Here is a 27,689-nt window from a genome sequence, read left to right as displayed (position 1 = left end):
ACCATGGTGGTGGAACGAATGTGTGCGTCATGCGACCACGGCCGTTTTCATTGACCACAAACTGGAGAGGCTTGTGACCTCTGTGTCAGGAATGCTGTGAGTAAGAACAGCGCTAGGTGAACTCTCTGTGAGTGTCTGCATGCGTCATGCGTGAGAGTGAATGTGTGTGTGTGTGTGTGTGTGTGTGTGTGTGTGTGTGTGTGTGTGTGTGTGTGTTTTATTAGATTATAGGTCTGCCCTTAGCTGTATTTGTGCCATTGTTTCTCCCCAAGTGCTTGGGATTCCACACATATCATCCAGTGGGATAGTTATTCAGAATCTCTTGGGTGTGTTAACCACGTTGTAAAAAAGAAATTGAAGTGAAAGCAACTGGACTACATTTTCCAGCAATGCATTCAATGAGCCACAAATGTCATTGCAGGGTGTGTGAGGTCTTGAGCAGGTCGGGGTCAACTGTATGCTTAAAAGGGAAATATAAAACGCAAGAAGGCAAGACATGCCAAAGTCAGTCAGTGTGCTGGGGCTCAGTCCACACAGTCTATAGCAGAATGTACACTATATTTGAGTAAATGTACTTACTAGTTACTTTCCACCACTGCTTTGTAGAGATACTCATGATCCTCGACAGATACAAAGACTAATGGAACACCCCCAAAGTACGTGTTACATGCACCGCTTCGACAGGCAAACACTGGACACTAATGAGTCAATTACAGGGGAGATTTTCTTTTCTGGGCTGTGTGGGTAGCCCAACTCCTCAATAATCGTCTGTGTTGCAAGAGACAGTGCCGGCGGGGACCATGTCATAGATTTAATTCATTACAAAGTTTAAGCATGGATGGTTGCACTGATACATCACTTCTCAAGAATGGAAAACACAGGACAACAAGCCCTGTCTGACATGAGGCATGGTTATTGGTTTCAGTTGCCAGTTCAAGAACGTACAGGAATACAATGAATGAATGCAATGAGCATACAGTAGTAAGGCAGCTAAGAGGCCAGATGGAATGGAACTATTTGCCTGCAACTGTTCCTTGACCATACACTGCCAGATTTGAAAATGCTTAAGAAACAGAGTACGGTATACACTATTTCTGTGTGGAATGTGCATGTTCTCCCCATGTCCGCTAGGGTAGGTACCCTCACAACAACATGCAGTAAACACGCCCCTTTTCCATCTCGCCCCACTACTCTACCTAGCTGTAAATAACAAACATAATTCATGTTGGTGATTATATAAAAAGGTATTATCATATTAATTTATCATTGTTAAGTTCACTCTGTACATCCATGGGCATGATGCCATTACAAAACATGGGCTACATGGAAGAAATGTGTTTAACCCATTGATACCTGAGGCTGAATCTGGGAACGCCTTCTAGGGCCTGACCTAAGGTTTCTGAAAACCTTCAAAATTTTGATTCATTATTCTTTTAAATAGTTATGTTTTTTCAAAAATAGCAGACCTACAAGTTCATAGCGCGCCACTCGGTGGCGCGCTATGAGCTTGTAGATCTGCTATTTTTCAATAGCTAAATTATAACAATAGCTGATGAGACACAGAGAGAGCGCCGGCATCAAGGGTAGAACAACGTATAGGTTGCACCAGGCATCAATGGGTTAATAAAATGAAATTAACTGCTAGAAGGTACTAAATTAACTTAATTAAGCAGTCACCGTCTCTGTCTCATGTTATTCTTTCTTAATTTTACAGAGTATAGAGATCGACTACTATACAATCAAATAAATCTGTATACAAGATCATTTCAGATTTCAGAAAGCGAGGGAAATACTAAATTAGCTGTTAACTACATTAACACATTTCGCGGGGGTGAGTTGGTAAAGGGGCGAGTCGTCTGGTATTCCTGGCCAGCCAGAGTGCCTGATGGAGGGGAAAGGAATTGGTTGGAATAACGTGTTCCTTCCACACGCTACGTCCAACCAAGTGAAAAGAAGCAGCTTGTACTTCTCATGCAGTGAAGGATAGATTAGATAATTGACACAACAAAAATGGAGTTACAAAATCGTGGGATAAAAAAGAGAAATAAATAAAAAATAAAAGTAGGATACAACCGAAAAAGCAATCTGATTGGTTGTAATCTCTACCCATGCTTCAAACGTACATAAAATCACACTTATGTGAAGTGAGCGGTACAACTGTACCATGTGGGGGTCCACAAAGGGCCTGGCCAATCAGCAGCAGCTATCCCACCTCTAGCTGCTGATTGGCCAGGCCGTTTTGTGGCCGGGCATCAAGTCTGCCTGAGAGTTCCCAGATGGGAGCAGGAGGGGTGAACCCAGTGTACTCTCTGCTGCCCCATCTGGCGGAGTCAGGTTACGCCGGGGGTCCCGGACATTGAATTTCTAGCGAATATCTTAAATACAATGAGATAGAGCTAACAGTTAAGTTTTGTTTCTCTGTGTCCAGTCTGAGAAAAGTTGTCTAGCGTGGCTAGATGGACCCTATGTATTTCTAGTCTAGGATACAGAGATAAACACAATCGCAGAAACTTTCTTATTTTGAGAAAAATATATAAAAATATAAATTTTTATATATTTTATTTTTATGGTAACTAACTGTATGTGTATAATCACAATATTACACTCAAGGGTGTTTTTTGGGAGGGCTATGGATGGTAACTAGCATTCTTGCTAAATCCGGTGTATTCACATGGCATTGTATGCATGCTGCTGTCCCCCTCCAAATAAACGTGTAACTAAATAAACTATATTGTGATTATTGGCACTGCCTCACATTCCAGATCGCATCACTGGTGTGCTAATACTGGCTAATACTGGCGTGCTAATACACAAGAGGGTGTGCCGGTACAGTTACAATGTGACACACACACACACGCACACACACGCGCACAGAGCGAACATGTGTGTTTAAGAACAGATGGTGGTGTCAGTTAAGTGCAGACTTACTGACTTCTAATTGTCCCACAATGCATTGGGAACCTACTGTTGAACAATTTTATATATACAGATTGTGTCAAGAGATTTTGCTTTGAATTATTTCTAAACAATGTATCTCCGGCACAAATTAGTTCAGTATAGCTAATTACAAATGTAAAAGAAAGTGTGAGAGTTGCCTTGGGTGTTTTAAGATGCAGTTCTGACATGCCCTAGTAGCTCTACTCTTCCCCTTCCCTGTCTCCTTGTTGCTGGATATACAGGTAGGCTACAAGTCAAGAAACACATTCTGGGAACGGTCTCCGGAGGGTGAAAAAGCAATGTGGGGCTCACCTAAAACTGTCTGCTTGCTTGGCACACAAGGCTGAAAAACGTTTTTTCAGGTTTATTGCTCTGCCAAGTTATGTTTTATACCTAAAAAAGCAAAACAAAAAACACAGCTACACAACTTCTGTTCCGAACCTCATCCCTTCCCGTGCTGTTTTGGGACACCTAGAGCACTGGTTCCTTGTAGTTCAAGACCCAAAAGAGAAATGTGATGTCTCCCTTGGACCCAAAGCTGATCTACAAGCTCACAACACATTGCGGTGCTACGTGTTATGAGCTTGTAGATTGTCTATATTCACTACTTCTTAAAAGTATTTTTTATCTCTAATTAATAGATTTAATTTTCTCATGAAATAATAATAATATGCTTTTAACTTATGAACAATTGTGATTTTTTTTGGAAAATCTTTTGAAATCAATATTATAATATTATATATATAAAAATAAAAATTAGGAAACAAAATAATAAAGGGATATTTATTTACTTGTGACCAATAAAAATGTGCCCGTTCCCGACCCACTGTTTGGGACACACTGACCTAGATATAGAAGAATAGAAGAATTAGGGGTTCGGGGGGAACTGGGAACAACTTGGCCTTGTGTTGTCCTAGGGACGGCTATCCGTCTATGACTGTTTGTTGTGTTTGTTGTGCCCTCGAGCAACAGAAGGGGCTTCTGAAGGCTCTCTGCTCACGGTTAAGTTGATAGTTCATGGCGCATTCCAGCCATTTTCTGTCTGTTTGCTTTCTACCAGGAAGACTTACACTGCAGCCTGCTGCTGCTAAAGGCCCTTGCATGGCTTTGATCTGCACAGCACACCTAAAGAGGCCTACAATACACAGAAACCAACACGCATGCACACACACTCGCCATATTCTCGAACTCAATCAACTGAACAAACAAAAGAGAATAACTTGTCTGTGAGGTGTGTTCACCTCTTCAAGCAACACTCCATTCAACATTGTCTACACTTCCACTTTATTATTCTGCTAGTTTTACCAATTTCTAAGTAAGAAATTGGGCCCATTAACGGGCTACTTCGGAAAACACCTGTAGTAGCAACATGACAACTGTGAAAATTCCCTTCCCATGAGGGTGGGTCAGAAATATAGGAAATACAGTAACCCACAAATAGTGCCTCTAGTGCCTCTAGTTTATTTGTAATTGGGTAGCAGTGATGTAAATAGGTTTTCAATGTAATGGACCCAGGGGTGGTCTTTTAGATGGGTCCCATGGACATTGTATGAGTCCCGCTTCAACAAGTCATATTTTGTCATTTTTACAAATTGCAGCATTTAACTTTAGTCTGGGGACAAGCTCACAGGACAGCCTCTTTAATGCAGCATGGCTTTTAGGCAATGCACGTTTTGTGAATTGCAGAAACCTTCTTGGCTCCTGTGGAAACTGTTGGGGCATCAACAGATTTTCACCGTGGGCTCAAAGCTCTTTTCTTTTGAGCAGACAGGCTCAGGCACACTCGAACAACTCTAAACTACCCTCTCTAGTTTGACTCTGCACCACCCTCAATCCTCCTGTGCAAGCGGTTCACTCTGCAAGATGAAAACAATGCAGCGTGAATGTTGTGAACACAGCATCATCATCATCACCACCTTTACTTACAGTATGTACAATTGAGGGCAAGCCCTTATTTTCAATGTAGCCGAGGTTACAATACAACAGTACAAGTTAAAGTACATCAATTGCACCTTACATTATAAAATCCGGGAAAATTACAAAAGGAAATGAAAAGATATGGCATTTCAAAAGGCACGTCTTATTATGCACCAATTCAAACAGTCCTCTCAGCCACACTTCTATGAGTGGACCACAGAGAGCCCGGATAGTCAGCTAAAGGGCAAGGCTATACGACTTGGGGGATCTGCTTGACTGGCATCCAGCTCACCAACTTCCAACACTTCCACGCCATCCCGATGGATGAAAGCGAAATCCAATCTCACGACTGAATATGTAAGTCCTAATGTGCAATTTGTGTAACCTCACACTAGCTCCATTTCCTAAACAATTAACACAAGATTTTTAGTAATATTGCTCCTGCTGTTCAACATACTGTACTGCCAACCAGGCGAAGAAATCACAGACTGAGGATATGAAATATCCGAGACTATTACAATTTTATGGAAGACACTTCTGAACATGAGTTTGACCACTTCAAATGCTCCGATCTTAAAATAATAACCGATAATAGCCGATCTACAAGTGCATTGAGAGCTTGTAGATCAGCTATTTTTGCTGCCCAACATGCTTCCATAGAAGACAGGCTGGCTTCTATGGAATCATGGCAAATGAGAACTTGAATCCATGCCATCCCACGTGAACATGTGAACCTAAACACAGAGGCAGGGACAGAGAGACGCTGATGATGATGGAGGGTGAGCAGAACAGAAGTCTTGACAGCACTCTGCTGAGCTCATTCCACAATGTGTCCTTGAGAATTGTGTCTGATCAGCAGCGTGTCGCCCTGGCACCGCTGCCTGCCCCGCAGTGCTGCCCGGCTCTCAGACAGTCTCCGCTGAGTACACATCTCCCTCACAGCAAGGACACATGCAGTGTCACCACTGGGTCACAGGCATGGGCACGTCACGTGTGTGGAAACAATATATAAAAATACAATAAAAAGCACGACACAAATACACAATAATATGAATCCTGGCCTGGTGCTTAATTTTACCCATTTAGACCTGAGGGTGATGCAAAAAACGCTGTCTAAAACCTAACCTAAGGTTTCTGAAAAGTGAAAACCTTTAAAACAAAACATTATGCTGGTACATGTATAACATGCGTTTCTGATTGGTTGTCTATACCTATGAAATGTATTTAGTGACATGTCAGCCTATTCTGAATCATGCCTGAGGAAGGTCGAAAGACCGAAACGTTGTATTTGACTCTTGAGCTCTTGAACCAGCAAGTGACAGTGTGCGGGTCTCCCTCCCTCTCGACATGTCTGCAGTTTGCTGCTTGTTCGCCGACACACCTGTTGTCATAATAGTAAGTTGAGTGTGCAGAGGTCTTCCCTTCAAAAAGGTATGTATAGCAACATAGGTAGCATCCGGTTTCAAAGGTAAAACAACGTATAGGTTGCACAGCACCAGGTCTAAATGGGTTAAGTGGCATGACATTCAGAATAACGTACTCCAGGAGTTGTCAACATTGTGCGCGTCTGCACGCTTACATTTCAGTTTACGAAGGTCCTGCAAAGTCGAGCACCGTCGTAACCATCTTATAGCCGTGCAAAGTATTGTGTTAATTTTCTGGCCAACGGAGAGGAACAGTGGTGACTCAGTGGCCAGGATGGAACAGGATGGCCGCCTAGCCGGATGCTGGCACTGTATTGCCACTGTTGTCTTGGCAAAGAGCCCAGTCTCTATTGGACATGGATGACGTGAGCTTCCTGGTCACATATAGCAGCGGCCATGTGATTTCAAAGGTCAAAATAAATCACTTCAGACGGCTAGAGAAAACATCCAGAGCATTGTATTAGGGAACAAAACTAGTAGGAAAAGGTCTGTAAGAATCATAATGGACAGATAATATGGCCAGGAGGTCATAAGCTGGACACAAACGTATTACTCTGCAAGATACAGCATGCACCCAGCCTCTTCTTAGCCACCAAAATACCCTGAGAAACATGTACATATTCCAAGATGCTGAACTGATCCCATGAATGATCCTACAGTATGTACATTACACTAATCTAATTCAGCGCTCAGTCTGTGGGTTTCTCACCACAAATTCCTTTTCAGCCGAGCTATGACAAATGTTCACCGACTAACCTGTCAAGAGTTATGTGCTGTGCTTCATGTTAGTCAAAGTAAACGTCACCTGGATCCAGTGAAAAACGCCATCAGATTGCACCAGGACCTACTTAAACTGCAGTCAAGACAACAGGTCCTGTAATAGTGCGGCAAGGTAATCAAAATGCACAATTGGCTTTTCTATCTGTCACAGCCACGGCAATGAAGCACTATCCATGATGAAACCCTCTGGAACTATAGCACCAATAAATCAATGTTCCCCAAATCAAATGAGGGAGAGTAACATGTCTCCATCAAAGCTGATATGTTTGAGGCATGCATGCATAGCTTAAAATAACTTTTGTGGACTCTCAATTCCTCGTCCGCATGAAGTTCTTTGAAGTTGTCCTCCTTGCCAGGAAGACACAAAGAAAACACAATTTGAATTGCATGACTGTGGGAATCTGGACCGATTAAAGCTGAAACAAAGTTAATGCTTATTGGAGTGCCACACAACTAGCACAGCAAAGGAAAAACAAATACAAGTAGAACAATAAACCAGGGAGGGACTAAGGGAGTCCATGCCCACAGAAATAGGAGGATTATTAGAAATAGGCAGACTTAAATGAACAGTCAGAGGAAAGAAAGACATATTTCTACTGGTATTACATTTCTACACTGCAGTGCATTAATTATTCATGTCTCCTATAGAGACAGTCAGGATATTAAGAGTGTCATAAAGAAAACAAACAGGCTGAGCCTGGAGCATTGGGAACAATAAAGACATCATCTTTAGGCCACAATAAGATACAGCTGAGCTGAGTGGTTTGAAAGGGAAAGGAGCACCTCTGCAAAACACACACACACACACACACACACACACACACACACACACACACACACACACACACACACACACACACACACACACACACACACACACACACACACACACACACACACACACACACACACACACACACACACACACACACACACACACACACACACACACACACACACACACACACACACACAATAATCCAAGGCACCACTCTGCTCTAAGGCACACCCTTGAAATATTTATGACCCAATGTGATGTACCATCTTCCAGTACAGCTGAGGCAAGGCAGCGTTGCCTGCTCCTCTCTCAACTGCCTGAGTTGTGTCGCTATCACACCAGCTAGGCCAGCCAGGGAGAGAGCACGCGTCAAGGCTCGACATTCTTCTATCCCTGGGATCCCATTACGGAGACAGTCAGCGCCCATGGACAAAGCTCCTTTCACAACAAGTCCAAATCCCTACTCATTCTCTAGCTACAAGATTCTTGATCGAGGTGGAATGCGAAAGAATGCAGCCATTATTTGATCCACCCACAATACATGTCTGCGCTTGTGGCTTTTATTTAAATCTGTGGTTTTGGAAATAACAACAACAATAAGATATGCGCACAAGCCGCACATTAAGCTGGACGAGTCCGAAACTGGAAGTTCTTTCCTCATGAGTCTGTGGAGGGCAACAATGGCCACAGTGAGGAATGAGTCACTCAGGACCAGTGAGTTTTTCCTTGACTAACCATGTAGGCAGTAGCCTGCGGGTTTACTGAACACTCACACCCTCCTACCAACCAAAACTATCCCCCACCAACCACACTGAGTAGTATATACTGTAGATCTATGACGCAATTCAACATTCTAATCTAATAGGCCTCTATAATGACACTTTTATAGGCTAGTTAGCACCGCTGTTAGAAGGCCTCATGTCTAATGAAAAGATTAATAAAATAAATCAAGCTTCCGGGGAAAATGCTGTCTGATCGGTGCCCATGGTCCATGCATTTGGAAACTATGCAATGTGTTCTGAATGGGATTCAGTAGTTAGAAAATAGACTGGGGTGTTCAGCCACATAACCTGACAGTAGTAGGGGTCTGTACTGTACTGTACTGTACTGTATTGGTGTGTTAAGCCCTCAGGGTCCTCTTGTTCCTGGAGAATGGCAAGCATGCTTGAGGTGAAACATTAGCGTGTTTTTACTGGAGTTAGGCTACCATTTGACAGCTTTGCGCCTCATGGCACCTTTGCCCATTGGATAGCAATTCATGTACAACTTGAGCAGGACTCTACAGGGTCCTCAGTATATCCTGAAACAAACAACAACCAAGCCTGTGTTTTCTTCTGTCAAACACCTCTTGAGCTACTTCAACCATTGTTCTGCCATAACACAAAACAGCCATAAACAATTCAAATGGGGCAGAACACCTCTAAATAAACACCAATTACTACCCCAAACCGGCAATGTTCCTCTGTAAATGTTTGCTGAATGGGAGCTGGCAAAACAACTGCACCAACCAACTGTGATGGGCGGCTTCCCAGCAAACACCAGTGCCGGACTAAAAATGACTTTGTAATCAAAGGGTTTAGTAAGCAAACAGAGCAGGAGGGAGGGACTGTGGAGAATGATGGAGTGAGTATATGAATTACTCAGCAGACTACCAATCTCTCTCTCTCCCTTTCCTCCCAGCAGGAGATAATGGGGATCATCAGTCTTCTTGACCTCCTTTGGGCCCCCATCTCTTGACCAATCATTTGCATCCAGGTCAGCTGAGAAAGAACACAGAACCTTTCCAATAACTAAGCTTCCACCCCACAGTCATTTGGAAACGGGAAATGTTGGCTGACCACCAAAGTGTAGCAGAAGTTCTTCTATGTTAGGACAGAGCACAGCCTATAAAATGCCTCTATGGCAGGCACCATTTGCTTTAAAGATTGTTTATTTCACATTTGAACCTGAAAAGTAAAACAATACCGGCTAGTTCTTACAGCTGCTGCTGCTGCTAAACTGACGCACGCACGCACGCACGCACACACGCATGCACGCACACACATGTATATAAAGGACATTATTAATTATGAATTAATAATCTATCTAATACTGAAATAGTACAATGTGAATGCACACTCGGTCACTCACACATCCGGTGACAAAGCTGTGCATAGTAAAAATATAGATGGATTTATCAGCAGGGGCCTGGCTAAATTAAAATCCACCCGACAGGCTCATTGAGAGGGATAGAGAACCTGCGGTACTCAGGCTCTCATCTGCTTCCTAAATATAAAAATCACACTTGTGTGAAGTGAGGGGCGCTCTTATCATCATACATCATATTCGCTCAACCAATCACATTCCGTGGCGCGCGCGCACACACACACACACACACACACACACACACACACACACACACACACACACACACACACACACACACACACACACACACACACACACACACACACACACACACACACACACACACACACACACACACACACACACACACACACACACACACACACACACACACACACACACACACCTGGGCATAGGAGGGGTTCAAAAAGTGACTATAAAGTGACTGTGATACACCAAGACAGGTCGCAGAGGGGAGGCAATGGCGTGATAATGACATAAGAAAGTTAAAGAAACTACAGTTTCATATTTGAGCCATGAAGAAAACAAGACTGAGACACACAGAGAGAAAGAGAGTGCTTGCACAAGCGTGCATCAGTCAAACACCAATCTGAGAACCCATCGTCAAAAGAAAGGAAAAACAGTGCCCTTTTCCTTGAATTTGACAGAGTCAACAGTCTTTCTCGAGAGACTAGTCAATGACAGACAGGATAAAAAGCAAAGTGAGGAGGAGGCAAGAGAGGCAGGAACGTTACATGCTAGTATCAGGGCTCCAACATGACAGGATGTGACATGGGGCGACTCGGGCGAGCACGAGCAGGAAGGGGAAGCTGGACTGATATAGATTGGTTTGGAAGACACTTCTGAAAACACATCCCATCCGTCAGCCAGGAGCCTCAATGTCAGTGAATGTGCTTATCAAGCATACATTTCGAGCCTTGACCATGGCCTGGTCCTAAACACAAACAGTCATTCACAGTCTAGTTATAACACAGCATATACTGTAGCAAGCTTAGGTGAGTTATTTTTTTGTCATATGATGGACAAGGATTTAACACCAACAGCAGCATAAACTTAGTTTTACAGTGTTTATTTACTCTTGTGTGCACACAGTGCAGACACCTACAAAGGTCGACCCCCTCCTTCCCAAGGTCAGCACCAAGTCAAGACTGACAGCCCGTAGCACTTGCCCTAGCCCCTTAGATAGCACTTTTTGTAGACTTAGATAGCATTTTATACAGACTTATAGCATGTTACGTAGACAGTACTAGAATTGCATTGTATGTAGTCATAGCACATGAAATGCATGAACATAGCTTACGGATCAGACACTACCACTATGTGATCAGCTAAATCCTCATGTCTGAGGACATAAGAAAATATCATCATGCAACTACATAATCATATGAAATTGTGCTACTACTTTGGGAAGCCAATTCTCAGAATGTAAATTATCCGGTTCATGGAATGGGTGATTTAATTACCACTTTCATGTGTCAGTCAGAAACCAGTTAAGACAGGATTGCAACATAAGGCTACTATTTTAACAGAAGAGACAAACTTCCATCAGTAACAGTCCTTTATCTGAGCTTAGGTAGGCAGCAGTGTCCACTGTCCAGTGTCCACCTTTCCAATGACATGTAGACTATATGATATGTCCGACTCCTATCTCCCCTTTCTTGATCATTTCGAAAATTAAAGGGCTGGCAGAACAATCCTTATTGTCATTGTACCAACAACAAATAGGAGACATGAATGTCAACATGGGTGTGTCAGCTCTGCTAGGGACATACATACAGTACATGATCTAGTCACATGGGCTATTTAAACCAGGAATTCCTGAGTTTGTCTAATTAAGCTCTGGGCAAGACAATCAAAAAACAGCTTGCCTGGCCTTAACATGCCTGTTTGCAGGACTGCAAACAGTTCTGCAACTGTATCTCAGCCATGTTTACTTTGTTTACAAGCCCGTTGTGTTGTTGTACAAGTGTAGTGTTGTTGTCAACCCTGACGAGCAAACTATGCCAGAACTTAAGGAGTGGGAATGTCTCCCTGAGACGATAAGGGCTTTTGTGTTGTGCCTGTTATGTTCCTAAACATGACCCACAGAACCGTGTTAATGGGCGGTCGTGTTGGACAAATACAAGAGCATTAAATGATTGTCAACACAATTACAACATGATTTGGGCGCACCAGCCGTGTCATAGCCTACAGCCGCGAGTGCATGTTGTCAAGTTACCTTCAGACAGCTCCAGCTCCAGCTCTGCGAGCTTCTCTCGCACCTCCGCCGGGAGGGTCATAGCGACTGCCGGTGTGGGGTCCAACATCATCATGAGCAGCCCGGTAGAATTTCTCTCGGCCATGGTGCTCCAACGTGAAGCGAACGGGGAGTCGAGACTCGCCAAGTCCGATGACAAAACCGCCAGAGATCCTCCGTGGTGGGTTTTTAGCAGAGCACACTCAGCACAGGAGACAGGGTGGTGCTGCTGCTTACTAGGCTCGCTCACTCGTTACAACGCCATACAGATGTGTGAGAAAGCCCCCTGCACGCGTCATGACATGGCTATACTAGCTCAGACGGCAGGCAGACGCTAGCCGACACTCCTTGCGAAAGTATATTTCCATATGGCGTTAATCACAAAGGGCTAAACTTGCATGCCGTCCTTCGTCTCTCTCACGTTCCTTGAATTGGGACCAGAACTCATTCAACTCTTTACTCCCCGCGGCGCAGCAGTAGCCATTGCATCATAGCAACAGCGCACAGCAGCCCATATCATGCGCGTTCACGTTGCCTGCCAATGCCTGGTGTGTGGGAACAGATGTAGAGATGAAAAGTGCCGTCTGCTGGTCTGCCTCGCTGTAATTTCGCATGACTTGGCTGCCCCCTATTGGCACTAAGCCGCACTGCACCACTAATAATAATAAAAAAACGGTTTGTATAGTGTACTAGGCACATTGACATCTGACATATCCTGTGCCTGCCAACAAAGGTGGACTTCGTGAATCTTCATACGTCCTGAATAATGTTTTAACAGCCACTGATTAATCAGTAATCACTCTAAGATGGATGGATAGACTGTAGACATTTTATTTTCTGTTTACTAAAATCACTCTGATTGCTATCGGAATATAGAGCTAATTAACACTTATTTTATCAAAAATAATATCACGTAGGCTACAGCACCCTTATATTATGTGTTCATTGACAAGAATGGTAGTCCAATGACTACCCATTGTGAGGCATTTATTCGTAATCATTAGGTCTTGTTAGAAATTTGAATTAAAAGTGAAATTTATATCAAAAGTAAAATGATACTGGTGATTTCGGGGACCACCATTCCGGGGGCATGGGCATACTGTTTTTTTTAATCTACGGAATCTTTTGAAGTGAAAAAACAGTGCCAATGTGATCGTAACAAGTTGATGAATCGAAAGTAGATGGGTTGGTAGTTTGAATCCCAATCCCGGCGACCTTTGCTGCGTGACACTCCCCATTTCCTGTCAGTCTACTGTCCTATAGGCATAAAGCCCCCCCCCCCCCCCCCCCAAATTAAATAAATACAAATAAATCAATCTGTTGATGAATTGAATACATTGCACCACAATAGAAACAACTTTACTGTATCTCCGCACTGGGTTACATTGTCTTGACTAATAAAGTATTCACTCGATAAACAAAGTCAAATATCTTTGTCAACATTTCATATTCATTTGTAACATTTATTAGCTTATAGTAAGTCACAAGTAAGCAGACTTACTTTATTAGTCATTAGTAAATTAAAAAGTACAATATATTTCTATAGAACACATCTGGTACTGTATATTAGCTGCACTATGTATTGTATGTTCTTCGCTGGTAAAATTAAATTAGTTAGTATAAATACAAACATGTAGAATGTTCAACACAAATATCCTTATCTAATGTCATGGCAGATAGTGTACAGTAGCCTACTATCTGTATCTTGCATTCACATTTCTTACATTCATTTAAGTAATAAACTTCAAAGTTCAACGTTCAGGACCTAGGGAGTCCTAAGAGTTAATACAGGGGGCCACTAAATATTTGTGTGATAGGAACTTGAGGGTTTAAGTGTTTGGAAAAAATGCATACATATACCATATTAATAGAATAATAAGTGTAAACAAACAAAAGGTAAAGTAGCTGCCCACCACTGCGGAGTCTGGGGGTTCGAATCCACCACGGTGCATCCGGCTTTGTCGAGCATCTTATATGATCACATTTGACCAATGTTTGGGGGAGGGGAGCCGGCAGGAGAGGCCGGGAGGGTGATATTGTCACTAGTATACTCCTACGGGCAGTTGTGGCACCTGTCAGCAGGGAGAGTTGGGCTGGAGGAGTAGGGCAAAGGCTCTACGTCCTCCCCGTAGGGGCTCCTCCCTGGCAGGTGACCCAGTAGAATAGATACAACAGCAGTGACAACACACATAAATGTCTGTGGGGAGGAATCAATTGGCATAACAACTACATTTAGGAGGGAAAAAGGGATACAAAAACAACAACATTCATTTGGACCTTTAAATTGGAGTTGAGTGTTAGCACTCAGCACCGCCAGTAGATGTCACAATATACATGGGTATCTTCATTGGTTAAAACTGAAAGTGTCATGAAAAGACTTTGTATGTAAGCAATGATAACCAACATCACCCTTATGGTAGGTAAAGATTCTTCCTTAGAGTATGTTTAAGATCAATGTTGTATCTTTCTGCTGGATTCCTCCTGTTGTGATCATAGATCACCCCATTCACTTCTGTATGGATATCCACAATATTACTTTTCCTGTAAACATAGAAGAAAAAATATTATATATATTATAATATATTTTGTGATCTTTTTTGTGATGTGACATTAAAAGTTCTTACTGGGACTGTACATTCCATTACCTTCTTTGCCCCCTCTGAAGGGCACCAGTCAGCGCCTGGAGATAGACAGAGTGGTGGTCACCTTGAGCCAGTTGGAACTCGTCTGTCCAGCAGTGACTCCACAACACATCTGCATCTGTGGGGACAACCTCTCCTCTGGACATCCCGTCCCTTCCATCTGTCTCTAAGTCTGTGTCCCTGTGAGCTGTCGTGGAACAGGTCTGTAGCTCAGGGACACTGTACCTCTGGATGAAAAATAGTTTGGGCTTGCCGGCCAGCATGGGGCAAGCCTCTGCATTGAAGAGGCGTCTGACTGAGTCCAAGCGCAGGCCGAAGAGGTTGGACTCTGTAGCCAGGAGATCAGTGTCTGTCCCCCGGCTGATGATGCAACAGACAAAGGCGCTGACATTGTGGTTCTCTCTCTGTCTGAATATCCCTCTGAGGACTGAGAGCATGTCATCCACACCCAACCACTTGTGCAGGACCACTTTAAAATGAAGACTTTTGAATGTATGTTCCAGCATCTCTGATTGAATAAGGGAAGAATTTCAATACAGTGCCAATATGAGATTGATATAATTGACAATGTATAGAAACATTTAAACCTTCACTGACAACATAATTCAAAGAAGCATCCTGACTGATAATAATTGAGAAATAAATGGTAGAATCTGACTGTAGGCATTGTGGTGTCTCACCTCCATCACTGCCAACACAGTCTATGATAATGCATATTCCTCTGGGATCAGAATGAAGCAAGTACTCATTCAGGGAACTCTGCAGAATAAAGGAGCAGGCAGAAGATATTTTTGTAAAGATATCTCAGAGACTAGATGTGGCCTTCTTGAAAGAAGATGATGATGATATATAACAGGGTGATGTACTGAAGAATACAAATTGCACAAGATTACCTGCAAGTTTTGCCTACTTTCTGCAAGTACTACTGGAGAAGAAGCAAAGGAATCATGATGTGAATGCACACCTGAAATACAAAAACCAGCTTATGAGAGTGTTGTTTATTCTCTGACTATCTCTTCTCTCTTTGACCATTCACAAGGCACTAGTTTTGTTCAGTATGTCATAAAAATCCCAATCTCAACGCTCAAGTTTGACGTAAGAGCAAAATGGACACAAAATGGACAACCATGTGTGCACATGGTTGATTTGCAATGGGATCATTCATTTGTATCTATTAGGTTGATAATAGTTACCTCTAGTAACTAGAGATACTATAATAACTTTCGTTCAAATAGTTATGCTTAATGCAATTAACGTGGAGAGCTGCACAAAAGTGTCATGCCTCCAGTGAACGACTGGTAAAACTTTGGTGAATAATTAGTACAATGACTTACCAAACTGATGAGAACTCCTTTGTTTGTGTAGAAGAGGTAAGGAATTTGTGGTGGGATTTGATAACTGTAGAACATTCATTATTTAAAGTAATTAGTATTATGGACATCTGGAGAAAAGGTATACGTATACATATAGCGCATGTTAACTGTGTAAACGTTAATTACTTACAGGAGCTCTGAACCTCTGCTGTTGAATAATATGACATGGTACAGCAGTCTGTGTTTGAGATGCTCCACCTACTGAAAAGCACACATTGGGAGAAATAGAATTTAATTATGTTTTGACATTGTGTCATGTGAAGTTTCTAAGCTGAGTGTGATAGGATCAAATTGTATAAGTACAACGTAATGGAATGGCTTAGGGTTGACGACAGAGTACAGCTACAGCATCTTGCAATGGGTCTGGTCCACAAGATTCGCTACAGGCTACACCACCAAGATACCCATGTACTTGTCTAAATACTTCCTTAATGTGCAACCCATATTCGGCACAAACAAGGGACTAAATTAATCTCACTCCTATGCCTGGAATGTGGAACGTCCTACCAACAGTCATTAAGACATGCAAATCCCTTGACTCCTTCAAAACCGCTCTCAAAGGGCACCTACGGATGGCTGCAATTCAAAACTGGCCTCCTCCCTTTTACCTCCGTATATGATTTCCTGTTTTTTATATAGAAGTGTATATTTGTACATCTCTAAATATTCTGATAAATTGAAAAACATGGACCCTGTGTGTCTGTTCTGTCCACTACACTTAAAACAAGTAATTAAACTTCTCAGTGAGCATATAAGATATTATAAACTAGCCTATGTCTAATAATATTTCAACACAGTAGTGTAAAAGGTTAAATCAGCACTTACCTGACCTCTGGTACATAGAAACCTTTTTGGCCAGGTCAATCCTGTCAATGTTTCTCAAACATTGCTCTATAAAATCCACCCTTTCAGGTGAAACTTTGTCCAATTTCTCCAGTTCAACAGCAACATCAAGGAAATTCTGTTACAGAAACGAGGAAGAAAAGTGAAGTGGATCTTATTACCAAAACTCCCACACCCACATTGTGAAGAATTGTGACAGTATGTGAAACTAAACTAAAGATTATTGCTTTTACCTTGATTTGGTCTATCTTGTCTCTTGGAAATGTACCACTCAACAAAAATGTCATACTTTTAAGGTCTTCTGTTGCCATTTCCTCGCTTAGATCTGACATTAGTACCCTGTGAAAAGTGAAGGTATATTATATGTTCTTGATCGGTGACTGCTTACACCACAACGTACATAAACTATAGGCTATTATAATGCAACTCACCTGAATCTTGACAAATGCCTATGCCCCAAAATCCCCTCCACCTCCTCCTTGTTAGTTCTTAGCACCTTCTTCAGAATATCAAAACGTTTCAGGGCTAAAACCAATTCCACCAGGAACAGGTGATCCATCTGAACCTCGATCAGCTGCGACTTAATCATCTCTTTCACACCTGCCACGCTACTACTACTGTCTATGTCCAAGCTTCCACACAAGTAGAGCACCGTCCTGCGTTCACCTGTGCTGAGGGCCGCAGTTATTTCATCAATCATGTTCACGTTCACGTTCACCAAAGCCATGAAGGGGAGAAGCGCGGATAACTGAAATATAAGATAATAATAAGATAAAACATAGAAGCAGACATCACATTAGGCAAGAAAGAAAAACTGAAACAGTATGAAAAAGTCAGTAAACTACTACGGTAATTTTGGCTATAATGAGATGATTAACGCAGCTCCTCCAAGGATAACAAACAAATTAACGGAGCTGAACGTGAATCCCCCCCACCGCCCACCCCTTTTTTCCCTCACTGTATATGTTTCTTTTCCCTTTTTACCTCCTTTATGATGAATTCCTGTTCTGTCCTTTGTCTATATAGAAGTGTAGACTATAGTAGAATAGAAATAGCACTGACAGTACCTACCGTTTAGAAGTTAACGCTGAACGACCGAGGACGTTTTAAAATGAATTTATAGGCTAGGTCTATAGGCTATAGACCTAATCATTGTGGATTTCCAAATTTCCTATGACGCATTTCACTTCACTTTTTCACTTTCGACAGAACCTAGACAGAACCACGACGATCAGTAGCCCAAATAAGGGAAGTAGTCCTAAAATCCCCTGATGCGTGTTTACTTGATGCATAACAAGCCTAAATACCGAACAGGTTATTTTCAAAAGAAATAGAAACAGACTGGATATGTTGCAGGCAGCATGCTAATCCGGTAGCTGGGTCTAATTTGCAGAAAGTGAAAGTGAAACTCATTGCACAAGGTCGCACTTCACACATCAACAAAAAGATAGCTTGAGGCTAGCCAGTATAATCAGCCACCGGTTTGCAAAAAAAATCGAGATCCGTCTTTATAATTATTAATAACTTCCTTATTATCGCGCGCGCGCACGCGCGCACACACACACACACACACACACACACACGCACACACACACACACACACACACACACACACACACACTTTTTTATTATGCTTTGGCTCCCCCTTCCTACACCTTAGCCTTAGCGCATGTTCAAAATAGTTCCGCTAACTGTGGCCAATAGCAGTGCGCTGTGGTTCAGCACTGTGTGGTGGGGAGATCATTGGAAGGTGCTGCTGCATTCATTCTGAGGAGGAGGATATTCGACCTGGCCCGTCGTCCGCCTTGGCAAACCCAAGCCTGTGGATTGTTGCGCTTGACGACACAGTGACCAGATGACATTACTGTAATGAGGATTCATCTTTGGGGTAAGTATTTAATCCGTCCGTCGCTATAACGCACAGTAACGGGCTTTCTAAAGTGGTCGCAGTGGACACATCATATGTGTGTGGATGTGAATGGACCGATGGAGGAAGCGTTCATTGGTTGTTATTGACAGCGGTAGACAGCAGCAGTAATATAGCGGCTCCGCCGGGGCGCTGAGAAGAAGCCAGTCATGTCGTCGGCCTAGTCACGAGTCACGACGCCACCGGGTGACTGACTGGTGAGAAACTGGACGATGCCCAGCAGAGCCTGACTACCGGGTAACGGCCACCATATGATATAGCTGCGACTAAACGGCCAACACACACAAGCGAAGCTAGCCCACTCGGCTAGCAAAGCATAGGACTATACGTTACGTGTCACTGGCTTCCGTGACTTGACCTGCACCGATGTTTGCTGCTAGCTTCATTATTTTTTTGCACAATCGCACGAGAGTGTCGCTTGCCCAAAATAACCGCTAGCTTGCCTTGTCAGTTCTTCTTGGCGAGTGGCGACACAGTCACACACAGTGACTTATGATATTCACGTGCTTCCCCTTGGTCAGCACTACGTCGATAGATAAAACCACATCTAGAATAGCGCACCCCTCCTGCCAGCCTCTGTTTGTGTGTGTTTTTCTTTTGATAATTGCCAAGAAACGTTGTGTTGTTGTGAAATGACCGGCGTCCCAATCTCAAACAGACAGTCAGTGACACTGCCGGGGGGCAACGATGTAGCTAGGACTGAAGATCCAGATAATTCCATGCCATCTGCTGCTCATTCTCAATCATCATCCTCTCCTCCTTCTTTCTCCCTCCCTCCACACAGCTCCTCTGCCATGTGTTTGGAATGGGGACTATAGTCTGTCTGTCATCAGAACAGCCATCTATTTCATGTTTCATCTATCTCAGAATGAGAGAAACTCCAGTTTCACACGTAATCTGTCATCCATCTCCAGGAGTTGGATTTCTGCTTGTTTCTGCTCTCGTGGCTATGTGCTCCAAGGCAGCAGTTATTGATAAGCTATTTGGCCTGCAGCTTATTCTGCTCTCAGCTATGTTAGGTACACAGTAGTATGCCTGTCGTGCCTAGTTCATATGATGTTCTATGCCAAGCAGCTCTGAATTGTGTTAGCCACCAGTGCCAGCCAGTATGGTGAAGTCAGTGATTTTGCTTATTGTCAATTTCAGTTGGGATTCCATTTCTCAAAGACAAAGACACAATATAGCATTTCAGGAGAACATGTCAACTCTTTATTATGTTGCTGCAGTTGTGGGGCCATATATGCTATTTATAGCTTAGCTACACTGGTAGCTTGATGCTTTAGAAGGGCACTTGTTGATGACCTAAAGTTAATGCTATAGCTCCATCAACCAACAGTGAGAGTTTCCCCCTCCATGTTGAACATGCATGTATAACAGGAAAGTGACAGTGTTTTTATTTAAAAAAAATGAAACATGAACAACGAAACAGAAATCAAACATAAATGTGAATGCTAGAAAACAAAAACACATAACAAAAACAGAGACAATAAAATAAATCCAAAGAAAAACAGAAAAACAGCTTGACAAACTTCAAAAATACAGCATTTTTCAGACAGTACAAGGCAAGGCAGGGAACAGCAGGAGACATGCATGACTCATAATATACAGCAGATATCCAACATTAATTGTCACAAGCCCGGCCTGCATCCAGCCCTTGCTCGCACCCCGAGGAGACAGAAAGTGACAGTGTTGATTCACATCTCGGCTGCTGCTGCTGTACTGTACATACTGTACACTAGTCTGTGACAGCACTAAGCCTAAACATGCTGTAGCACTGCACTGCCCAGTGTGGGCCCTGCCCTGCTCCAACCACTGCTGTCTCCCGCCCACAGGGGACACGCACGCCTAAGGGATCAAAGCTGTAATTAGCCTTCCATGGATTAGCAATGGGGACGGTTATGTTCTCCACTGTACTCACTCCCACAGAGGACGAGGATCATACAGGCAGTGTGATTTCCCCCCCCCCCCCCCCCCACCCCCCCGCAAAAAAAATCGAAAAGATTGCAGTGGTGGTGTTTGGTGTGGTGTTGTTGTTCCTCCACAGGCCAAGTGAAAACACAGGCCCCAGGCCCAGATGTTCTCCAACATGACTATTCTGGAATGTTAGTTTAGATTAGAATGGCATTTCATAAATTGATGGTTGCAACTATCGATTATTTTCTTGGTGATTAATCGAGAAGCAATAATATAATATATTGAATATCGATTGGTTTAACAACTTGCACTTACTGTAAATACTTTAAGCATATGTCTACTAAACAGGCTCACGTGTCGCATCATGTGTCACATTGTGACTGTGAGCTACTTTGTTGTAAAGAAAAAAAGTTACATTTTACAATTTCCCCCCCACAGTCAATTATTTTATTAAAATACATTGTCATAGAAAAGTTAAATAACCAATTTAATAAATTAGTTTAACTGTTGCACACCTAAATGGATTGTTGCGATCCCATTCACTTAGTCATTCAATGGCATCATTTTGTTTTTAGCATGGCAGACAGTGGGGGTAGTATTCATGCCATTAATGTTGCGTGCTGTGCAGTCAACCAGGAAGCTAAGCACGAACTTGACACATGTCAAGTTCGTCATGCGGAGAGAATGGCAGTGGTCCTGCATGGGCTGACTCACTGTCCTGCCACGTATGAGGTCTATTGATGTGTCTGATATCTTGGTGATATACATACACACTTATCTCTCCTCCCTCTCTGCTAGAAGCCTTGTCTCTCAGCCAAACCAGATATCGCAGTGGTCCTACCATGGGAAGATTTCTAATATGGAGGTTGAGTAGATTTATTCCCAAATGTGGGACTGGCAATTCCTACTATTAAATGTTATTTTAGGGGTCTTTTGTGCTACTGTACTGACAAGAAAGACAGTTGCAGCTGTGACTGGTGTTTTGGAATGTAAGACTGTCTCCGATTTGGCATGATGCTTGTGAATATGTCTCCCCAGGGGAGAAAAAACTAAAGGCTTTATTTTCATCGTTCAACTCTATCAATTTCAGACAATATTATTTCATTGTGCCCACAGGCTGTCGTCCTATGACTGACTGCAGACGAGAAAGTGCTATCGTTGCAATGTAGCCCTATAGTCGATAACATGTCATGTTAGTAGAGGCTTAAATGGTAATCCACTACCCTGTGCTGGACAGCATACAAAATTCTGTCTTACTTTAGCTGCCACTGAGGTTACACTTACACTTTATTTTTCTTTTCTTATGGTAACATGTTCCTTAAGAGATGAAGCCCTAAAGAGTGAAAACTGGTAGTGGTGGATAGATAATGAAACATCTCAAATCAGATTCAGTTCCTTCCTCATCAGGTTGATGGGGAAAGAACTGAAATGGGTGGTGGCACTGTGATTCAGTTTAATGGAAAACTGTAAAGCCCAGAGTAGCCGCTGTAGTATCGACTGAACATGATCTGTTATTGACAAGCAGGGCATGCCGACAGCGACACACAGGAGGCCTCCCATTTCCATTGGACCCTGGACTGTGATCTTTTTATTTTTTTTGGTCAAACTGACTCTGTGTACATATGTGTGCTGCAGGATAGGGTGATGTTTTGTTCAACACCAGGTGAGGGAAGTTGTGAACCCAGAGTACTTCAACAGAGTAATAATAATAGTTATTAAATATATATTATTAGTTAGAGGCTAGCCAACAGATGCCTTTGTTTTCTTTTTCAGACGACTATGGAAGACATTTCTGTTTAATTATGGGAGTCTCTTATGCTGACAGTGTTTGTCCCTTCACTATGTCCATTATTACAACAGAATTGACACGTTTATTTTTGTTTTGTTTCCCTCCCATCCCTTTTTATCTAACATCTTCTTGCAAAAGCAAGCTGGACTTGACGCGCTAAAAGCAATGCTGATTATAAGCATGCACCATACTCACTGCTGCAGTCAGTGCAGTGGCGTGATACCATTTTGATCCAAAAGCCTGGTCTCTCTTATGACAGGACCAACTGTGGCTCCTTAACAGGAGGAAATTACCTCCTGCTGTTGACCGAAGCACAATGGATGTCAGCCAGAAAGTGTGTGTGTGTGTGTGTGTGTGTGTGTCGTGCGTGCGTGCACATTTGCGCGCCCCACAGGCTTTCTATCGTTTTACACTGTCTCACAATACACCAGGAAGTTGAGCATGGTGGGATTGCCAATATTTCTAACCTGATATATCAGGTTTTCCTCTTCTTTGAGTCCCCATTCTGTTCCAGTTCTTATTGCTTTGCTTTTTCTTCTGCTCTGTATGCCAGTCATGACTCTACGTATGCCTGCTGCTGCCTTAACTTGAACACATGCCAGTCCAGTTAATTCGAGCCTGGGAGGGAGCCTTTTGAGTTATTGCAAATAATGTATTGTGATATGATTATGCAGCCTACGTGAAAGGAAAGTGTAGGCTCTTGCCGAAACAAGCTCTGTGAAAAATATCAGCTAGGGCTGTTTGTAGAATAGCAAGGCTCGTGTTATTACGCTACCATGGCTGAGATATTCTTAGATTTTAGGTAAGCCCTCGGTGGTAATGTCCCTAGGCTGGTCATATTGTATGAAGATGGAGGGTAAGGGACCATTTTCAACATGGTCCAAGCCAGGAAACATGCATAACGTTTTGGCCAACATGAAACATGAAAATACAGTACAGTACTAGCCCAGTACAGTACTACGAAGAACAGTACAGTACTACGAAGTACCAGCACCACTCACTTCAGACAGGTCTGATTTTCTTTTTTTAATTGAAGAGTTTGAGAGGCGGGGAGCCCTACTGAACAAACACTCTACAGCAATGATTACTATCAGAGCTTTAACCTTTTAACATTGGTTGCTTTGGTTGACTGGTGTTAATTGTGGTCACTGGTACAGAATAGATAAATACAAGGCTAGTAAGGCTATTACAATGACAAATACTCAATATTTTTGAGGGGCGCTAGGCCTGCCTCCTATGTCCAGCTTTTAGTGTGAGTGTAAACACAAGCTTTGTCCTAACACAAACGATAAATGCCATTGATAATGAATGGCCATTTCTACGTCATTGTCCCAACACAAACATTAAATGCCTTTGATAAACATTAAAAGCTGGACATAGGATGTGATTGGCCCGGAATGAGATGATGTATGATATGATGGTAAGAGCGCCCCTCACTTCACACAAGTGTGAAAAATAAAAAAAAAAGCCCATCCCAGCTAGGCATCGTCTCCCAATGTTCATTAATGTGCCTGCAGTTGTTGCCAGTAGCAGGCCATCACTGACCAACAAGCTTAAATTCCATTCAGCCTGCTGCAGTGGGATGCACTAAGCCAAAATGTCTAATTGTCTATTGTTTATTTTTAAGCTGTAGGATGCAATTTGATTTAATACCCATTATGAAACTCTGGGACATGGTCAATTGTGGGGCCTAGATCGCTGGGAGGTATCTAAATAGCACCAGAGTGCCTACTTTCAGCATAAGGCAGGCACACATTTGTTCTGAATTGCAGGGGAAGAGGAGTGCTTGTTTTGGTTTCCTCAATGCCATGTTTTAGTCTCACTCTGTCTATGGACATGGTCACACTACAACACATGCTCCCAATTTTATTTTGAGGTCAACAGATACATTTTGTGGAGCATACATGACCAAAACAGTCACAATTTCATGCCCTGCAGTTTGAGCAAGGCTTAATTGATGTAATGCAATGCATAGCATAGCATCAACTTGTTAGTAAAGCATGAGTCGCATGAGTTGTCAGTCATCAGTCCTCACCTCATTGTAAAACAAGAGGACACAATGAATACATTTTCTCAAATGTTCCTCAGCATACACATGTGGAATAAAGGGTTAACCATGTCATGACTTTAAATTAAGTTTAGATAAACAGCTCATACTGTCATGGCAACACTCATCATTTCAACTGATAATGGAACATTTTATATGAGCGTATGAGAGGGCGGCAGTGGCTCAGGAGGTTGAGCGGCTGCCTTGGAACTAGAAGGTTCCCAGCTCGATCCCGGGCACCCCCAAAGTTAGTGTCGAAGTGTCCTTGAGCAAGATGCTGAACCCCTAATTGCTCCCGATGAGCAGGTTGGTGCCTTGCATGGTTTCCTCCGCCATAGGTGTATAAATGTGTGTGTGAATGGCCCATTCGTACACACATTCATACACCTATGGCGGAGGAAACCATGCAAGGATACCATTTATATAGGGCCTTTATCCAAGGCACTTTACATTGTTTCACATTCCATTGATTCACCCATTCAAATGCACCATTTATATAGTAATTTATAACACAATTACCAATACACTTAGCTTGTGTTTTTTTCCTCTTTTTTGGGCATCTTGGCTGGTAAGCCAAAAAGTCATTTTTTTTCCTTAGATAAAGCATACCTTGCTGCATACCTTGCTGGGAACAAAATCAGCTCTCGCTCGCTTGTCCTTCATATGAGCAGCGTGTTGGGGGAAACGACAGCAGTGCTCCCTTGTCTAGCTTGTAGGTGTTCCCATAAAATAGGCGTTCCCCAGCGCCTCCACACTGCAGAAGAGATTGACCCTTCTGACCAAGCCTCCTAGCTGGCACACGTCCTGTGGTATTCAGCAATTTTTGCAAGTGGGGGTTGCATTGTAGTAACACACCCCCTCTCTTCTCTGCTGAGCCCTAACTGACCCCATTGCCAAGTAGGTTTTTCGCCTTATGAGGCTGCCCAGTGGACTTGTGCGTGTCATGACTGCTCAACGTGGCCCATTGTTAAGAGCTCTTTTTATGGCAGTGTCATGTTCTTCTCACTTCCCCCACATTCAAGTAAAAAGCTTAACTTGCCCGCACACGCACACTGTCAGGCAGCATAGCTAAATACTGTGGAATTAGTGGCCATGTGTCTCCAGTCTTGAGTCAGTGAACTTGTGACTGCCATCAGCTTACTTTAGCTTCCATAAGTCAATGTGTTCTGCACCATGCTAAATCTCCATGTAAAATCGTGTGTGCCAGCAAAGAAGCCCTGGCATTTGTTTGGCCGTGTTTGTATTGCATATCTGTGTGTACACAGATGCACAAAACATTTGCGTAGAGTGCACCTGCATGCCTCAGTTCTGCCAGGCAGAGAGGAAGGTAGACAGGATGCTCCAAGAATTCACCTGTGCCCATGCCGTGTGTGTTTGTGTTTGTGTGTGTGTGTGTGTGTGTGTGTGTGTGTGTGTGTGTGTGTGCGTGCGTGCGTGCGTGCGCGTGTGCGGCCGTGCGCCCGTCCGTCCAGTGAGTACTGGCCCATCCCAACATGTCTGGCCCTGCAGCTGCAGCAGAGCTAATTTTAGCCTAGGATGTGCGTACGCCTCAGTTCCCCTAGCCTAGCCTGTGAGAGGCTGAAGGAGAGAGTGCAAGAGAGAGAGAGAAGCCTGTTCCCCTCTCTTCCCTCATCTCTGTTGCTTACTCCCTCTCGTTCTCCTTCTGTTTACCTCTTTCTGTCTACCGCTCTCCCCTTCCCCCCCTTGCCTACTCTCCCTCTCTAACCTCGCCTTTTTCTTTGTCCCTTCTTGTGACTCTGAAGGTAACCAAATAGGTCTGTAGTATTGTGAGTCATAAGAACAAGGTGTGTGTGACTATGTTTGAGAGAGAGAGAGAGAGAGTTGGTCAGTCAGTTCAGTCAGTTCAGTCAGAGTTGGTCAGTATTGAGTTCCGTTAGAGGATATTGACTTAAGGTCAGAGTTTCCTACTGTACCGTTAACTGAGGGAGAGGGGTTAGATTCTGCTGCTCTTCCTGACCTTTACTTGTTTAAGGTCCGCTGTCTCCTGCCCAACCACTGACTGAGAGATCTATGCATTACTCTATGTGTCTTACTGTATGTTTTATTCACTGCTTCTTAGAAAGTCAGAATACACGAGGGACAAACATTATGCAAAATTCACAATAATGATGGTCGTGAAAAAGATAAATAGAGCTGGATGGGAACTAAAGAACCAAGCCTGCAGACAAACGCAATGTGGAAGGGGGAGATAAATAGGATAAAATACGGAACAAATTACAATATTTGCAAAAGAGGAAAGACAAGTAGAGAGACAGTTCTTATTAAGGACAATTTATGTTTGGAGCAACAGGTGTCGTCGAACAACGTGTTGCGTGACAAAAGTGACGTCAAAATGACAGGCTGTCGCAGAGGATGTCAGAAAAGTGAAAGGTAGCAGACGCTTCCAAAAAAATGTTGTGCACTCTGATTGGTGCCCAGAGATGCACGAGACCGCATTCACCGACGAGGCTGTTGGCGAGTCTCGGACAGTATGAATGCTCATATTGCAAAACGTAGTAGCAGCGCGTCACTCTGAACTTATCGCTTCAAGCATAAATTGGCCATTAGTCTGGTGTTTTTTTACTGAGTGGGATTCTCTTCAGATTATCTATTTACATTTTAAGCCTGATTTATACTTGATCGTACGGGGGAGTATAAATAAGGGGGGAGGGGGGGGGGGGGGCTCATAGTACTGCATGGTAGGAGGACAGTCTGTCGACTCTACAGCAACATCCATCCACTTATCTCACATTCACGTAAGCTGCTGATTATATTATTAACATCGCTGTAAATGTGTGCAGGAATCTCCCACATAAGTGCTAAATCTGTGGGAATCCATTAAATGAAGTGCAATTCCACGCAATACCGTGCCAAAATTCAGGCCCTGACCAAGCACATCAAACTGAGTTCCACTCATACATGAGTCATGTATTG

At 43.1% G+C, this 27,689-nt stretch overlaps 3 protein-coding genes across 7 annotated transcripts in view; 1 reads left to right on the top strand and 2 right to left on the bottom strand.

The window, feature by feature from the left end:
* The window catches only part of dip2a (disco-interacting protein 2 homolog A), a 128,369-nt gene extending 115,643 nt beyond the window's left edge, over positions 1 to 12,726 (bottom strand). For all 3 annotated transcript variants that reach the window (XM_079517515.1, XM_079517513.1, XM_079517514.1), the window contains exon 1: positions 12,203 to 12,726. In XM_079517515.1, coding sequence (XP_079373641.1) covers positions 12,203 to 12,326 — 124 coding nt within the window. In that variant the 5' untranslated portion in view covers positions 12,327 to 12,726. The remainder of the gene's footprint in view (positions 1 to 12,202) is intronic.
* Positions 12,727 to 13,739: 1,013 nt separating this feature from the next.
* On the bottom strand, positions 13,740 to 18,346 carry LOC306934765 (CASP8 and FADD-like apoptosis regulator). 2 transcript variants are annotated; one of them, XM_079517524.1, is made up of 10 exons: positions 18,150 to 18,346; positions 17,510 to 17,826; positions 17,312 to 17,417; positions 17,061 to 17,196; positions 16,366 to 16,436; positions 16,197 to 16,260; positions 15,756 to 15,826; positions 15,543 to 15,621; positions 14,866 to 15,370; positions 13,740 to 14,761 (listed from the first exon to the last, which is right to left on the bottom strand). In XM_079517524.1, exons 2-10 carry the CDS (start codon positions 17,803 to 17,805, stop codon positions 14,632 to 14,634), a joined length of 1,458 nt encoding a protein of 485 aa, XP_079373650.1. In that variant the 5' UTR covers positions 17,806 to 17,826; positions 18,150 to 18,346; the 3' UTR covers positions 13,740 to 14,631. The 2 variants fall into 2 exon arrangements, with proteins under 2 accessions (XP_079373650.1, XP_079373651.1); XM_079517525.1 differs by having other exon boundaries at positions 16,366 to 16,433.
* A 436-nt stretch (positions 18,347 to 18,782) lies between these two features.
* LOC306934763 (hyccin 2) overlaps positions 18,783 to 27,689 on the top strand; it is a 52,135-nt gene continuing 43,228 nt past the window's right edge. The window contains exon 1 of one of the 2 annotated variants that reach the window (XM_079517521.1): positions 18,783 to 18,966. The gene's annotated coding sequence lies outside the window, so the exon portion shown is untranslated. Of the gene's footprint in view, positions 18,967 to 19,057; positions 19,243 to 27,689 lie in introns of those variants that run through there. The other variant, XM_079517522.1, reaches the window with a different exon arrangement.

The sequence above is a fragment of the Electrona antarctica genome (assembly GCF_951216825.1).
Source record: "Electrona antarctica genome assembly, chromosome: 13".
Lineage (NCBI taxonomy): Eukaryota > Metazoa > Chordata > Actinopteri > Myctophiformes > Myctophidae > Electrona > Electrona antarctica.
The sequence above is the reverse complement of the archived record's forward strand: the minus strand, read 5'-3'. Positions and strand labels throughout refer to the sequence as shown.

What these genes read in the sequence shown, in the direction of transcription:
- LOC306934765 (XM_079517524.1), bottom strand. Translation starts at nt 17,805, where the DNA reads ATGGCTTTGGTGAACGTGAACGTGAACATGATTGATGAAATAACTGCG. An exon ending in AAGGAGTTCTCATCAGTTTG is followed by an intron (nt 15,827 to 16,196) that starts GTAAGTCATTGT and finishes TTTGTATTTCAG; the next exon opens with GTGTGCATTCACATCATGAT. An exon ending in CTTCAGAGGGGGCAAAGAAG is followed by an intron (nt 14,762 to 14,865) that starts GTAATGGAATGT and finishes CTATGTTTACAG; the next exon opens with GAAAAGTAATATTGTGGATA.